Below are 14778 nucleotides of genomic sequence, written 5' to 3' on the forward strand. Positions count from 1 at the left end.
GTGTGTATGCGTCTATGTCTGTTCGTCTGTCTCTCTGTCTCTGTCTCTGTCTCTCTCTCTCTCTCTCTCTCTCTCTCTCTCTCTCTCTCTCTCTCTCTGTGTCTGTCTGTCTGTCTCTCCCCACCAAATTGCCGTAGTTTACAATGTGTTTAGAAGTCATTAAACAAATAATCCTTTCTTTTTTCTTTCTACTCGGGATTACATAACACACAAGATAATATCCAAAATACACAATAAACAATAGAAACATACTTTATTAACCATCAGTAACGAATCGTAATGTTTGCCTTTCAGACAATTAAAGGGTCATTACTAAGAATGATTCCACAACGACTGGTGAAAGTTATGTATCTGCTGTTGCTGACAGCTGGTTCCAGTGAGTGCAGTAATGATTCCACGACACCAGCATTGACAATGCTTCCTACAGTGGACACGGATCCTCCTCAAGCCAATGTTGCACCAATCACAGATTATCCTGACAATGTTGCATCAATGACGGATGCTACCACCAGTTCTGTATTAAAGACGGTGGACCCTCCCGATAATGCTGTGTTCATGCGTCGACTTATCCTCGACCACAGACGTTACTGCGGCAGACCGGGTGTCTGTCTTCACCGCTGGCCTGACCGGTGTTACAGGTGCGAACCCTGCCAATGCGATGATTTCTGCTCGTTGTATGACGACTGCTGTCCTGACATTCTGTCCAGACAGTCCAATATTAGTATCGGCGATAACCACCGGCTGCCGCGAGAATGCGTCAGTGCAATAAGCAGAATGTATGGAGACAGAATTGAAAACGTCACTGCACGGGCAGTAGCCGTCAGAAGATACTTCATGGTGACGTCATGTCAGAATGACGAAATGTCACAGTTATGCGCAGACTCACCCACGTTGCCTCCAGTGACTTCAGTGGCAGACAATGTTACATTTCTCAACAAGTACTGTGCGGCGTGCAATAATGTCACACAATACAGACCATGGGCTGTTAAAATAGACTGCACTGAGAAACTTAATGTCTCAATTTACCGTACTGCATTGCAACTGCTGACGGCCAGTCTAAACGATGACACGTGCGCAGTCTACCATCACCCTCCAAATGGAGTCACAGCAAGAGAGTGTTTCTATGACGACAGTGTCATATCCAAGTGCAATGTCACGGGGATGTGGCCAGCGTATGACGCATTCACTGAAAGAGCTTGTGGAACGTTTACAACTGTTAAGTTGCTGGATGGACGCCGCTATCGAAACCCGTTCTGTTTCATCTGCAACGCGGAGAGTTACAGAAAACTGTTTCCAAAGTGTAAAAGGAAATTTGATGGTGGACCTGTAGCGTTCTCGGCTCTCCTCGATTTCGGCGACATATTTCATCCAGGCAACACGGACCCAACTACACAGTGTGACGAAGATAAAATCTATGACGCAGAAAAGGTAAAGGCCCCAGGACAAATATTATATCAACTTGTTCATATTAGCCTTGATAACTGAGGAAGATCTATCTTATTTCATATGCAAAAAATAACAACCCTCCACATAAAATAAAACCCCGTCCACAAAAAACCAAAAAACAACAACTAAACAAAAACCCACCCAAAAACAACAAACAAACAAAAAATCCCACACAACAAAAACAAACAACCCCAAATAAACAAACAACAACATAAACAACAACCCCCCCCCCCCCCCCCCCCCCCCCCCCACACACACACCTGATTTGTCAACCTTCTTTTTATGGTTTAAATGAAATAATATTATTGTGAATCCCACTCAGGATCGTTCTAAAGACTGAAATGCCTCTCTGTTATGTAGCCTTTGTACCGACTACAAGGAAATGCTTTATTTAACGACGCACTCAACACATTTTATTTACGGTTATATGGCGTCAGACAGATGGTTAAGGACCACACAGATATAGAGAGAGGAAACCCGCTGTCGCCGCTTCATGGGCTACTCTTTTCGATTAGCAGCAAGGGATCTTTTATATGCACCATCCCACAGACAGGATAGTACATACCACGGCCTTTGTTACACCAGTCGTGGAGCACTGGCTGGAACGCGAAATAGCGCAATGATCGTACCGACTACAAGTCACGCACTTACACCAAACAAAATTATGGAAAATAATTGCATGTATGTTAACTTGTAATTCTTTCAGCATTTCATTGATAGTGTCTCCCTTTCCCCGTGAGGGTGCTGTACACGTTATAACATTGAGCCAGGGGTCGGGCTACGTCCATGCTAAAATTGCACAGCCATTGTATTTACTGAAGATAATTTACACAAGATTTCTTTGTTTTCGGCGTTTAATAGTAATTTATCTAAGTATGCTTCGTGCTCTTGGATTTTGAGTTTAAAAAATTGTGACCCCCCCCCCCACCCCCCACCCCCGTGTTTTTGTGATTTGAGAGCAGGATACCATTAACACGACTCTGCTAGAACACTGTATAAGCTATATAGCCTAATTAGAACGTTCTGAAACTAAGTCTGGGTGATGAAGTCAAAAGACCGAACAATTCATATTAATTGAGATGTTTCACATCGTACAACACATTTATTACATACTCACATAAGTAAATAAATAAATAAGTAAATATATAAGGCAGTTTAACATGTCATCCTTTTTAGATTTCTAACAATATCCACCTTGATTCTCCTTCATTGAATATCTCGCTATCGTCAGGATACCAGCACGATAATCACCATCGTCACATGCACCAGGACTATCACAACCACCATCATTATCATCACCACTAGTATTAGTATCATTACCACATCATCATTATCATCATCATCATCATCATTATTATCATAATCATCATCACAATCATCACAAACAACACTACCATAAATGTTGTTATGGTGATGACGATGATAATGATGATGATAATGAATTGTATGATTTTTATGATTATTATAAATGTTATTATTATTTTGTTGATATTATTATTATTATTATTATTATAGGACCGGTGTCGAGTTGTTACCTGTTCACCAGGCAAGCAGTTGATCAGAATGCAATGTGAAGCAAGCTTCGGCATCTCAAAAGGTCTTGGTTATGAGTTTTATTTTGGCATGGAAAGTGATGACGTCATTCCTCTCACAGACGATAAAGACTTTCTTCACTTGCTTCCGTCCAACTTGGTAGATTTTATATCAGTCACGTGGTTCAAATCACAGGTTACATTTCACGACTTTACGTTAGTGTACAACACCACAGGTGAAAACGGAACTTGTTCTCAAGCTACACAGCATCTTGGGTTGCATGCCAGGTTAACTATTGTGAGGCAAGTGGACCAGATGCAGTTTGAAAGGAAACTTCTTTCTCTGAAACATTTAAATTTCACCTTTGCTATTAACGACAGGGTATTCAGCTTCAGGACGTATCCTGACAGCGAGGCCAGGTATGTGGGACTAAATGGGAGAGGCAAATACAGCGAACGTTCCTCGTGTGTTATCAGTGTGTCAATTGGCCACAGACAGTCCGACACAGACACAGTTGACGTTCAGACTAAAGATGTCTATTTTATACGAGTATCAAACCTGCTGGATTGTCCTCAGATCGATCTAGATCTGGACGAATACAGTCTACATGATACCAATAGCACCCTGAGTCTCCAATGGTTAAATCACACTCTCGAAGAAGACGATTACGAAACTAATGGTGATGGAACAATCAAAATTTGTCTGAAATACTTTAAACCAGAAGGATATATTTCTAAAGGGATTCCAGTACGAGAAGACAGTGATGCTGTTATCATAGTATCTATGGTCTGTACAGTACTGTCGCTATCATGTCTTCTTGTGAGTTTTATGACATTCTGTATATTTAAGCCTTTGCGACAAATACCAGGTCAAAATAACATGAATCTCTGCTTCACCCTCTTCTCGGGACAACTCCTGTATCTTGTTGGATCTGGTCAGACGTCCATCAAAGGAGTCTGCGAGGCCATGGGTATATTTATCCACTACTTCTGGCTAGCGGCTTTCTGTTCCATGGGCATCTGTTCCTTCCACATGTTTAGAGTCTTCACATCCATGAGGAACCGAGACGACTCCAGCGACCGCAAACGCAAGTTCCTCCAATACTGCATCTTCGTCTACGGAATGCCTGTCGTCATCGTGGTCGCCACTCTGGTGATCCACCTCATCATATCAGAAGGGAGGACAATCGGCTACGGTGGGCGCGTCTGCTATCTCTCGTCTGCAGCTGCTGTCGGCTTGGCGTTCGGTGTACCTGTTGCAGCCACTGTGGTGGTGAACGCGGTGTTTTTCTTCATGACCATCAGGTCTATCCGGATCTCGCCGAAGCTGGCCAAGAACAAGCAGGACGAAGAGCACATCCTGGTGTACGTGAAGCTGTCCACTCTGACTGGAATCACTTGGATCACCGGCTTCATCGCCATCGGGACCCAGATCCCAGCGCTGGAGTACATCTTCATCATCATCAACGCTAGTCAGGGCCTCTTTCTTTTCTTCTCCTTCGTGTGCAACAGGCGCATCTACAAGATGTTTATGGACTGCTGCAGGGGGACCAATTCGAGAGGTCGAGGACGATCTGGCAACTACGTCAACTCTGACTCAAATTCGCGAACTAAATCAACAACGTTTACAATCACCTCAAGTACATTATCCGAATAACAGAACTGATAACTTTATATTCAACAAATGAAACAATTGTAGATCATAAATGACTGGTTTGGGGAAATGTTCAATACCTGGTAAGATGGTACTGGAGCCTATATATATTAATAAATCATAATAAACTATCTTTTTACTCATATTATTGTTATTGCACTCTTCGATGGGCCCATTGGGCTAGTTCTCGTTACAGCAGGTGCTATACATCTAGTATAGTAAATGCTGTAGGGTGTATACTACCAAATCAAATCCCATAGACGACAATAGTAACATATGTGGCTAAAACTCCTACCTGCAGCGTATCAATCAACATAAACGCCACGGATATAAATACTACCACCCCTCACACTTAAAGTGAATCAGAAAAAATTGGGGGTACAAGCTGCTCGTTTCTGAGATAACGGGTAACGTCTATAACTACCCTAGTTCCGCACAAAATTCGAGTACTTTTTTTTTTACAGGTACCCCATACATGTTTCAAGCACAAGGTTACTTGACACATTGGTACTAGAAAAAATAAAACTGCATATTTTTTTTACCCAGATGAAACTTATTTTTTACATCCAACACACTCACATTTATAACCAATCACAGGACTTGTGGTGTTCACTTATCTAGCAAAAGTTGGGTGCACCTCGAACTTTGACCCAGCCAGAAGTTATTTGGTTTAGTACTACCTGTAGTATGTACTATCCTGTCTATGGGATAGTGTTTATAAAACATCCATTAGTGCTAATCAATACGATGATGTCGCGGCTACGAATTTTCTCTCTCATTATATGTGTTGTCCTCAACTGTATAACCGACGACAATAAAATGTGCAGAGTGCATTGTTAATGTTTTTCTTTCTTTTTATTTATGCAAGTTTTTACAACATTATTAATACGTTCGTTAACATTTATAATATATACATTTATTTTTCATATCACACCTTTAACAGGAAGACAAGAGTTTTATTTTAAATTATGGTTAGTAAACTCTGATGTAAATGTAAAGATAGTTTAAAAAGTTTGTTTTGTTTAACGACACCACTAGAGCACAACTGATCTGTTAATCATCGGCTATTGGATGTCAAACATTTGGTAATTTTGACATATAGTCTTAGAGACGAAACCAACTACATGTTTTCATTAGTAGTAAGGAATCTTTTATATGCACTATACCACAAACAGGATAGCACATATCACGGCCTTTGATATACCAGTCGTGGTGCAGTGGCTGGAACAAGAAATAGCACAACGGGCCCACCGACGCTGTAAAGATAGGGGTCACGTCATCAGTATGAATAATAAGGTACCCACCACCATTCCCGGAATACTATTTGTAGTCCGATCTGAGTAACGGGGCTTTATTAAAAATTAAAATTAAAAATTAATACAAAATACTGAAATACCGTTCTAGGTTTTTTTCATTATTTACAAGTAGGTTAACTTTTGAAATGTTTGTCACTGTTGTCACTAAATGTCGACAATTGTGTTCGTACGATACTGGCGCTAGGAAAATGAAACAATGTTCTTGCACAACGGTGAGTAATTCAAATTGTTTGTGATCGATCTCTACTGATTTCTTTGTCTACCAGTTACCAAATAATTGTACTTTAAAACATGGTCATGATCTAATTATTTCTCTCAAATATTGACATATACTTTGTTTACAAAATATATTTTGACACCGTAGTTAAATTGCTTTAAATACATGCAAAAGTAAATAATGGCTTGCCATCTTAAAATGAATAAAGTTTGTTAAACTTTGTTTTGTTTAACGACACCACTAGAGCACATTTATTTATTAATAATCGGATATTGGATGTCAAACATTTGGTAATTTTGATATATAGTATTAGAGAGAAAACCCTCTACATGTTTTTCATTAGCAAGGAATCTTTTATATGCACCATTCCACAGACAGGATAGCACATACCACAGCCTTTGATATATCAGTAATGGTGCTCTGGTTGGATCAAAAAATAGCCCAACAGGCCTACCGACGGGTGTCGATCCTAAAGCGAGTACGCACCAAGCGAGTACTTTACCACTGGGCTACGTCCCGCCCCTAATGATAATGACATAATTATTTCTCTCAAATATTGACATTTAATTTGTCTGCAACATAGATTTTCACACCGTAGTTAAATTGCTTTGAAGACATGCAAAAGTAAATGATGTATTGCAACCTTAAAATGAATAATGCCAGAGATTATTTAAGTGGCAATTTCACGGTTCGTATATCGCGTTGATGTTTATTGCCATCATTTTCGAGAACAAAGACATATATCAATGGTGCCCATACACCTAGAAACAGCCTTTTGATAGACAGTTTTCATTTTCACTAATTAAATATGATATGCTGAATACGTTAATATATGTAGCTTTATCACATCAATTTACAGAGACAATGAAGTGGAACACTATCAAAGTGGAATGACATTTATCTGCGTAGCTGTATAGCGGAAATTGATGGCTAAAACATTTTCATTAACTCAGTAACGCAGTGAAGACTTCAGTAGAAAATAATAATTATAGTTCTGTATTATTTATACACGCGATAGACGTGAATGTGTTTGCGGTGCCTAATCCTTTATAAACGAATTCAACGATGGCACATACGTTTTGAAACAACTCTTTGCAATATAAATCCATGTAATATCAAACAGCCACTAAACCGGCCTCGGTGGCGCAGTGGTTAAGCCCGGTACTGGCTTCAACCCAGAGCCAGTTTTTAAGGGTTAATTGGGTAGGTGTAAGGCCACTGCACCCTCCTCTCTCTCACTAACAACTAACCAACTAACAACTAACTTAATGTCCTTGACAGACAGCCCAGATAGCTGATGTGTGTGCCCAGGACAGCGTGCTTGAACCTTAATGAATTGGATATAAGCACGAAAATAAGTTGCAAAAAACAACACCTGCAAAAAAAAAACCCAGAAAAAAAGCCCCCAGCTACTAATGTAATATTCGCTGTGATGCTAGGCAAGGATCCAAGGGATGCTGGGAACATACACACCCCTCGTATTTTAGAAATGCCCCTAAAATCCAATGTTTAGCAGGCGGATACAGTGCATTTACTAATGTTTAGTGCGAGACATGTAATATATTCGTCGGCTTCATGCTTTGGGAGAGTATTGTCATATATGATGTATGTTATAGAATGGTTTACTTCTGAATATTGCAGGTACCGTAGCAACCCATGGATATTGTAAGTGTCCCTTTTAAATGTGGCACACCTCTTTTAAAATATCCTACATCCGCCTTTAGTTCCCCTATTTTTTGTATTACTTTGGTGTATTAACATTTAGGTCAGACTGGGGGGATGTCAAATCTATATCCAATTATTGACGATGCTCAAACCTACTTATCCAAACACAGGACCATGATACAGCAATGTATGTAATGACAGCTGACCGGCCTATGTGGCGCAGTGGTTAAGCCATCGGACTACAGGCTGGTAGGTACAGGGTTCAACACAGAGTGAGTTCTTAAGGGCTCAATGGGTAGGTGTAAGGCCACTACACCCTCTTCTCTCTCACTAACCACTAACCAACTAATAACCAATCCACTGTCCCGGACAGACAGCCCACCAGATAGCTGAGGCGTGTGCCTAGGACAGCGTGCTTGAACCTTAATTGGATAGAGGCATAAAAATAAGTTGAAATGAATGCATGACAACTGAATGAGATTGCGTTCATTATAATCAAGTTAGGTCATAGGTTTTAACGTGTCCATTCAGAGCAAGCTGTTGTAGCACACGTCTGTCATGGGCTCTGCCATCCAAGGCCCCGTTCCACAAAGCGATCTTAGCGCTAAGATCACCGTAAGTGTTAGTTATGCCCATGACAGGAAAGTTCATTACAATTAGGAGATTCACCTTATATAAAAACAACAACCCTCAAACTGCTTTGTTGTTAACAAAGCCATTACACCTATTAACTGTGAGTGGTCAGTAGTATTAAGAGTAATATCGTCTAGAGTATAAATATTTCATTTTTATTGTACTTGTACGTATACTAAACAACAAAAGAAACACGAATATTCAATTGTTTTTCTTTTTAAAATTATTTTAAAAGTATGTGTTAAAATTATCAACGTCTTGTGAACACTTTAGACCCATTTTGACAGGCTATTTTTAGAATTAATTTTATCATGAAAAAATATACATATTTAAATATTCGTGTTTCTTTTGTTTTTCAGTATATTCACTCTGCACGGAATATTGTTGTGCGATTAGTTGTGATTCATATAGATTATTATTACTATTAACCTAAAATTGTTGGTTATATATGACTAGTGCTAAATCTATATTTATGTGCTTGTGTTTAATTAATAGTCGTTATACAAAATCAACCATTAAATAATGACTTTTATTCTTTTGTTGAAACTGTCATCAAATAAAGTGCTTATATTTACTACATCCTATTTTCATGTTTTATATGTACGAGATGTGTATTGTCAACTGGTTGATTTCAAAACAGGGTCATCAGTCCTCCGTGTAGTTTATCACTGACCCAGAATTTCTCACAAACACAGGAAATATAGACGGAAGAAAGGAAAGAAAGAAGTCAGAAGAAAATAAATTAAACAGTTAAATCATTAACCGTATTATGTTTACAATATTGTGTATTGCGAACACGAACGCGAACAGCGAACGACCGTATACGTTCACAGGGAACTCGCATCGCCACAATCAACGTGATCAAGCCGTAAAGCCGTAAACAGCATGGCAGTACATGCTGTACGTATTGTATATATATATGCATGGACATGGCCTTGAAATCAAGTGATACATGCACGCGAACTGGGTCAAATAAATAACGCCAGTTACATGCATACAATCAATTATTTATTTATTTAGATTCTTGTTTTGATTAGTTTGTTAATTAATATATCAATTTATTTACCTTCAGTCTATTAAAATGATTTTGGCTATATGGTTTAAAAAACCCCCCAAAACCGCATTGTTTGTTAGACAAAACCGAGTAATTGACCTCACTCTACACACACACACACACACACACACGCGCGCGCGCGCGCGCGCGAGAGCGCGCACGAACACGCACACATACATACATATATACATACACATACACATACATACACACACACACACACAAACACAAACACAAACACAAACATGCGCGCACATAAAAACACTCATCAGGTCTTAACCCCCCCCCCCCCCCAATATAAAACCCTTGGCCCAATTTCACAAAACATCGTAAGCCTAGTTTTGCACGTAAACTTAAATCTACGACTAAAGGACACTTCTTATTACTACTAACTGTACAACTAATATTGTTTGAAGTACACATATTTCGTTTTCTTTTGTCCTTAAAATGCACCCTCTTCCTCAGTGATGTAATTTTCTCCGTGAAATAGATGACAAACACATATAAACGTATGGCCGGAATAACTGCTAGTCGCAGACGCAATCTAATTAAAATTATCTCCACTATTACATGTGGATCTAACAGCAGCCCGTTGGAGCTCATGTCCAGTTGACCTTTCATTCAACCAATCAAAACCTTACTTGCAAAATCATGCCAGTGATTTGAAAAGAATTTGAAAACATTCGGGATTATGTCGAGGTATACGAAATGATTCGGGTGAATTACGAAGTACGCCGGAAACTCATTGCAATATAAAATTCGTTTCAAGGCGGAAAAAAAAAAAACCCGTGATGGTATAGCCAAAAAAAGCCGTGATGATATAGCCATAAAATCTGTTTATACTAATGTACAGTCCAGAGTTTATTACTGCACTTTTCCCCCTGTTTTTTCAATGTTGAAATAGACCAACAAGTTCGCCTATTGCATAAAATTAATAGTCTCGCCCGATATTTTTGAATTTGTATGCTCCCGAATAACGCTATAAAAGGCAAAGTGTAATTGGTATATATTTAAATTGTTCTTTATAGGTGAAATGTCACCTGGACATGAGAGTTTATGCAATGCTGTTAGATCTACTGGTAGACCCAGTAGAGCTAATTTTAATCAAATTGTCGCAGACGTGAACTTACGATGTTTCGTGAAATGGGCCTCAGGCTACGTCAATGAACAGAAAGAAAAAGAAAGAAATGTTTTATTTAACGCCGCACTCAACACATTTTATTTACGGTTATATGGCGTCAGACATATGGTTAAGGACCACACAGATTTTGAGAGGAAACCCGCTGTCGCCACTACATGGGCTACTCTTTCCGATTAGCAGCAAGGGATCTTTTATTTGTGCTTCCCACAGGCAGGATAGCACAAACCATGTCCTTTGTTGAACCAGTTATGGATCACTGGTCGGTGCAAGTGGTTTACACCTACCCATTGAGCCTTGCGGAGCACTCACTCAGGGTTTGGAGTCGGTATCTGGATTAAAAATCGCATGCCTCGACTGGGATCCGAACCCAGTACCTACCAGCCTGTAGACCGATGGCTTTACCACGATGCCACCGAGGCCGGTTCAATGAACAGAGAACCGACAGTAAAATTTAGTTTTCGAAAATGAAGAAAACTGTTAACCATATTTGTCGGAAATATTTGACGTATTATCAACACAAATAGCTAAAGTGTACTCTCTCTGTCTCTCTCTGTCTCTCTGTCTCTCTGTCTCTGTCTCTGTCTCTCTCTCTCTCTCTCTCTCTCTCTCTCTCTCTCTCTCTCTCTGTGTGTGTGTGTGTGTGTGTGTGTGTGTGTGTGTGTGTGTGTGTATATATATATATATATATATATATATATATATATTACCAGAAGAAAACAGACGATTTGGAGTATTGTATAAAAAGCATTATTGTAATGACACCTTAACTGTGAACGAAAATGTATTTGCAGGTAACAAGTCAGGCACAATGGTGGTGTCCCTTAGTACTCTTCGCACATCTACTTGCTGTTTACTATTATAATGGATTTAAAGGTCACATAGGGGTTAATACGTCAAGCACACATCATCTATGGTCGGCAAAAGGTGGGGGTTTTAGGTGTGAAGGGGCGGGATATATTATGTTCAGCTCTATGAATATTAAAACTGTCCCGTTCGTTTGTCAATACTGAGCTTTATCTCTTTACTTCTGTATCTCCTAAACGAGAGTGAGAGAAGGCAATATGAATAGAGAGAGAGAGAGAGAGAGAGAGAGAGAGAGAGAGAGAGAGAGAGAGAGAGAGAGAGAGAGAGAGAGAGAGAGAGAGAAAGACCCAGTGAGAAAAAAACAGTAACTTTTATTACAATATAATCGGAGAGACGATAGCCAGCCAGACAACCACGTGGAAGATCACATGTTAAAGGACATTTTCGTCTCCAACATACATTTGAGATCATTTCTGAAACTTGTGACTGGCTGCTTTGCCTCAATGATCCTGTCTCCACAGACGTACCATCCAATAAAATAAGCACGGCACAAATTGTTATTCTGTGACGTAGTTAAACTAAAACCTAATCATGTGACGCAACAAGTTCACTGCAAGTACGAGCATTGTAAATACGTTTTATTTGGCAAAGACATTTAAGGTTATGTAAGACATAAAATCCTACATTCTCGTTTCCGTTCGATACCATTAATCTTTCTACTCGTTATTTAAAAACATTCAACTTGTAGTATTCTCCATAAATAAACCTTTATGCGGTTACATTACCTGATTTTTGAGGATATATAAGAAATAGAATAATACACTCGCTCGTTAGATACATTTTAAAACAATTCGTTGTAAGATAAATGGTATCTATCGGTCACTCATGTATTATTCTCTGTGTATCTGACAGCAGAAATCCTATAAACATTTTGAAAAAGGTAATCTATGGTCCTTGCTATAGGTAACGCCTTTTTCATACTATGTAATTTACTACAAGTTATTTATTTCTGCGCCGATTGTTTTCTAACTTAAACACAAAAATAGTATATTTTTATTATTTCCAAACTGAAATTATTATTTTTAAATTGCAGAAGGATGGGACGGACTATAGATGTTATTGTTTGTATTTTTAAATGCATGATACAAAATGGGATCAACGAACCCACTAGAAAACATTATGGATGCGCCACGGCCTTCAGACACTACCCTGATTGTGCATGTCATTCGGCCACACGTTAGCGTAGATACTTAAACCGCACCCTGTAGATGAATGAACACGCCGCAGCATACCGACCGCCAAAAGACGATCCACGGAGTTCACAACTATGTCGCAGAGAAGAGAAAAACATATCGCCATCGTTGGTGGAGGTCTGGTAAGTGATGATGATGATGACAATGATGGTGTGACTCAGTATTAATTGTAGATTTGTCTTTCGTCCACGATGAAGTACTTTAAATGTACTCTTTAGACAAAGATAATGTGATATAATGTGATATAACGTGATATAACGTGATATAGTGTGATATATAATGTGATATAGTGTGATATAACGTGATATAACATGATATAGTGTGATATATAATGTGATATAGTGTGATATAATGTGATATAACGTGATATAACGTGATATAGTGTGATATATAATGTGATATAATGTGATATAACGTGATATAACGTGATATAGTGTGATATATAATGTGATATAATGTGATATAACGTGATATAACGTGATATAATGTTCGAACAACACATACACTTAAAGATGACTATGTATATGGCAACATTGATGGTTTAATACTCGTTAACATGCCATATTCGATTTTAGTCTAGAGCAAACGTATGGCTAATTTTGGGAGCATTTACCAACTGGTGCCTAATAGTGTTTGAAGAGTATCCAACACTGAAAGAAAACAAGACAACTCAATACATGTATTACTTTTGCAACCATTCCGTTCATGTTATTATGTTCAGAGTTAAATAACGAAGTATTTTATACTTCTATGTCTTGGGAATTATGTGATCTAGAAAATAACTAGAAGCTCATACGCATAGGTAGCCCTACTCATCTAGTCCAGTTTGTCTGTAAAGCTCTATAGAATATTGCCATTATTATCACGGAAGAGATATAGTTTTTATATAGTAGTAAATATAAATGCATTTGTGCAAGAAGGAACAGTATCAAAATGTCCTCTTTAAACAGGTGATTACTATAAACAATGCATTTATAATGTATTTCGAATTCATGATGTGGACGCACCAGTGTTATTGATGCCTGAACTCACCCTAGTTAATTATATTTTCGACATATTACTAAAACTATTGATTAATTTCTTCACTTTTAAGCTTGATTATAAAGTAAGTGGATAAGCAAATTAAATCCGCTTTACCCCCTAGAACAGAAACGAGTAGGGCACCCTGATTTTAGTTCGTTGGTTATTCATTACTGATGCCGTACTGAACTTTAGGTAAACCTGTCGACTCGACAATGATAATGGGTGCTTGTTCAGTATATAGACCGAAAAGAGTAAACACTGGTTATATAATACTAACTGATTTGTTCCATAGCCGCAGTTTGTGCTGTTGAGTACCAGTATAATTATACATTGTGGTATTTATGTACATTTCTGTCGTTACCGGTTTCGGTGGTGTCGTGGTTAAGCCATCGGATATAAGGCTGGTAGGTACAAGGTTCGCAGCCAGGTGTCACATATAATTTGGACTCCCCTGAATTCGCACTCCCCAGTCAACATTATACGTTGACTAAGCACTCCCCAGTCCATATTATACATGTAATATACACTCCCCCAGTCTATATTATATGTATAATAAGCACTCCCTCTGAATAATATGCACTCCCCCAGACTATATTACATGTAGGCTATCAACTTTTTTTATGCACTTACAAAATTATGTTTGAAGGTTTTTTGTAAAAGCTGATATAAATCTCAGTGGCGAATCTAGACGAGGGTGTTGGGTATATGAATTGCGGGCGGACCAAAGGGCACCAAAACTTTCCTTGATCCACCCATTTGTAGAATATAAATAACTCATCGTGTATGGTGATCGGATGGATTCCAGAATCTCTCCACACACACCTTGCTTCCCTTACTTTCGATTAACATGAGAGGAATTATGAGGAGTTAACATTGCAAAGCTTGGTCTTCAATAGGTTCATATTTTATAACCACAAATCATTACTTCAGACCCACCCCATCCCAGTTAAGTGCCACCTTGTGTGCCCATGGTTAGATCTACATATCAGAATCATCATTCCTACATTCCTTGTTCATATTAGGGATCTGTTATGGATAAA

General features: G+C 38.7%; 2 protein-coding genes across 2 annotated transcripts in view; both read left to right on the top strand.

Moving 5' to 3' along the window:
* The first annotated feature begins 318 nt into the window (after positions 1-318).
* On the top strand, positions 319-4775 carry LOC121370140. The gene is made up of 2 exons (XM_041495252.1): positions 319-1428; positions 2962-4775. The coding sequence occupies exons 1-2, from the start codon at positions 319-321 to the stop codon at positions 4633-4635; spliced, it is 2784 nt and encodes a 927-aa protein (XP_041351186.1). The 3' UTR covers positions 4636-4775.
* Positions 4776-12719: 7944 nt separating this feature from the next.
* The window catches only part of LOC121372452 (kynurenine 3-monooxygenase-like), a 20512-nt gene continuing 18453 nt past the window's right edge, over positions 12720-14778 (top strand). The window contains exon 1 of the mRNA XM_041498759.1: positions 12720-12837. Within this exon, the coding sequence (XP_041354693.1) occupies positions 12790-12837 (48 nt within the window). The 5' untranslated portion in view covers positions 12720-12789. The remainder of the gene's footprint in view (positions 12838-14778) is intronic.

The sequence above is a fragment of the Gigantopelta aegis genome, chromosome 4 (genome assembly GCF_016097555.1).
Source record: "Gigantopelta aegis isolate Gae_Host chromosome 4, Gae_host_genome, whole genome shotgun sequence".
NCBI lineage: Eukaryota > Metazoa > Mollusca > Gastropoda > Neomphalida > Peltospiridae > Gigantopelta > Gigantopelta aegis.

Coding starts and splice junctions, on each gene's coding strand:
- LOC121370140 (XM_041495252.1), top strand. CDS start 319: ATGATTCCACAACGACTGGTGAAAGTTATGTATCTGCTGTTGCTGACA. Junction 1,429..2,961: donor AAATCTATGACGCAGAAAAG/GTAAAGGCCCCA, acceptor TTATTATTATAG/GACCGGTGTCGAGTTGTTAC.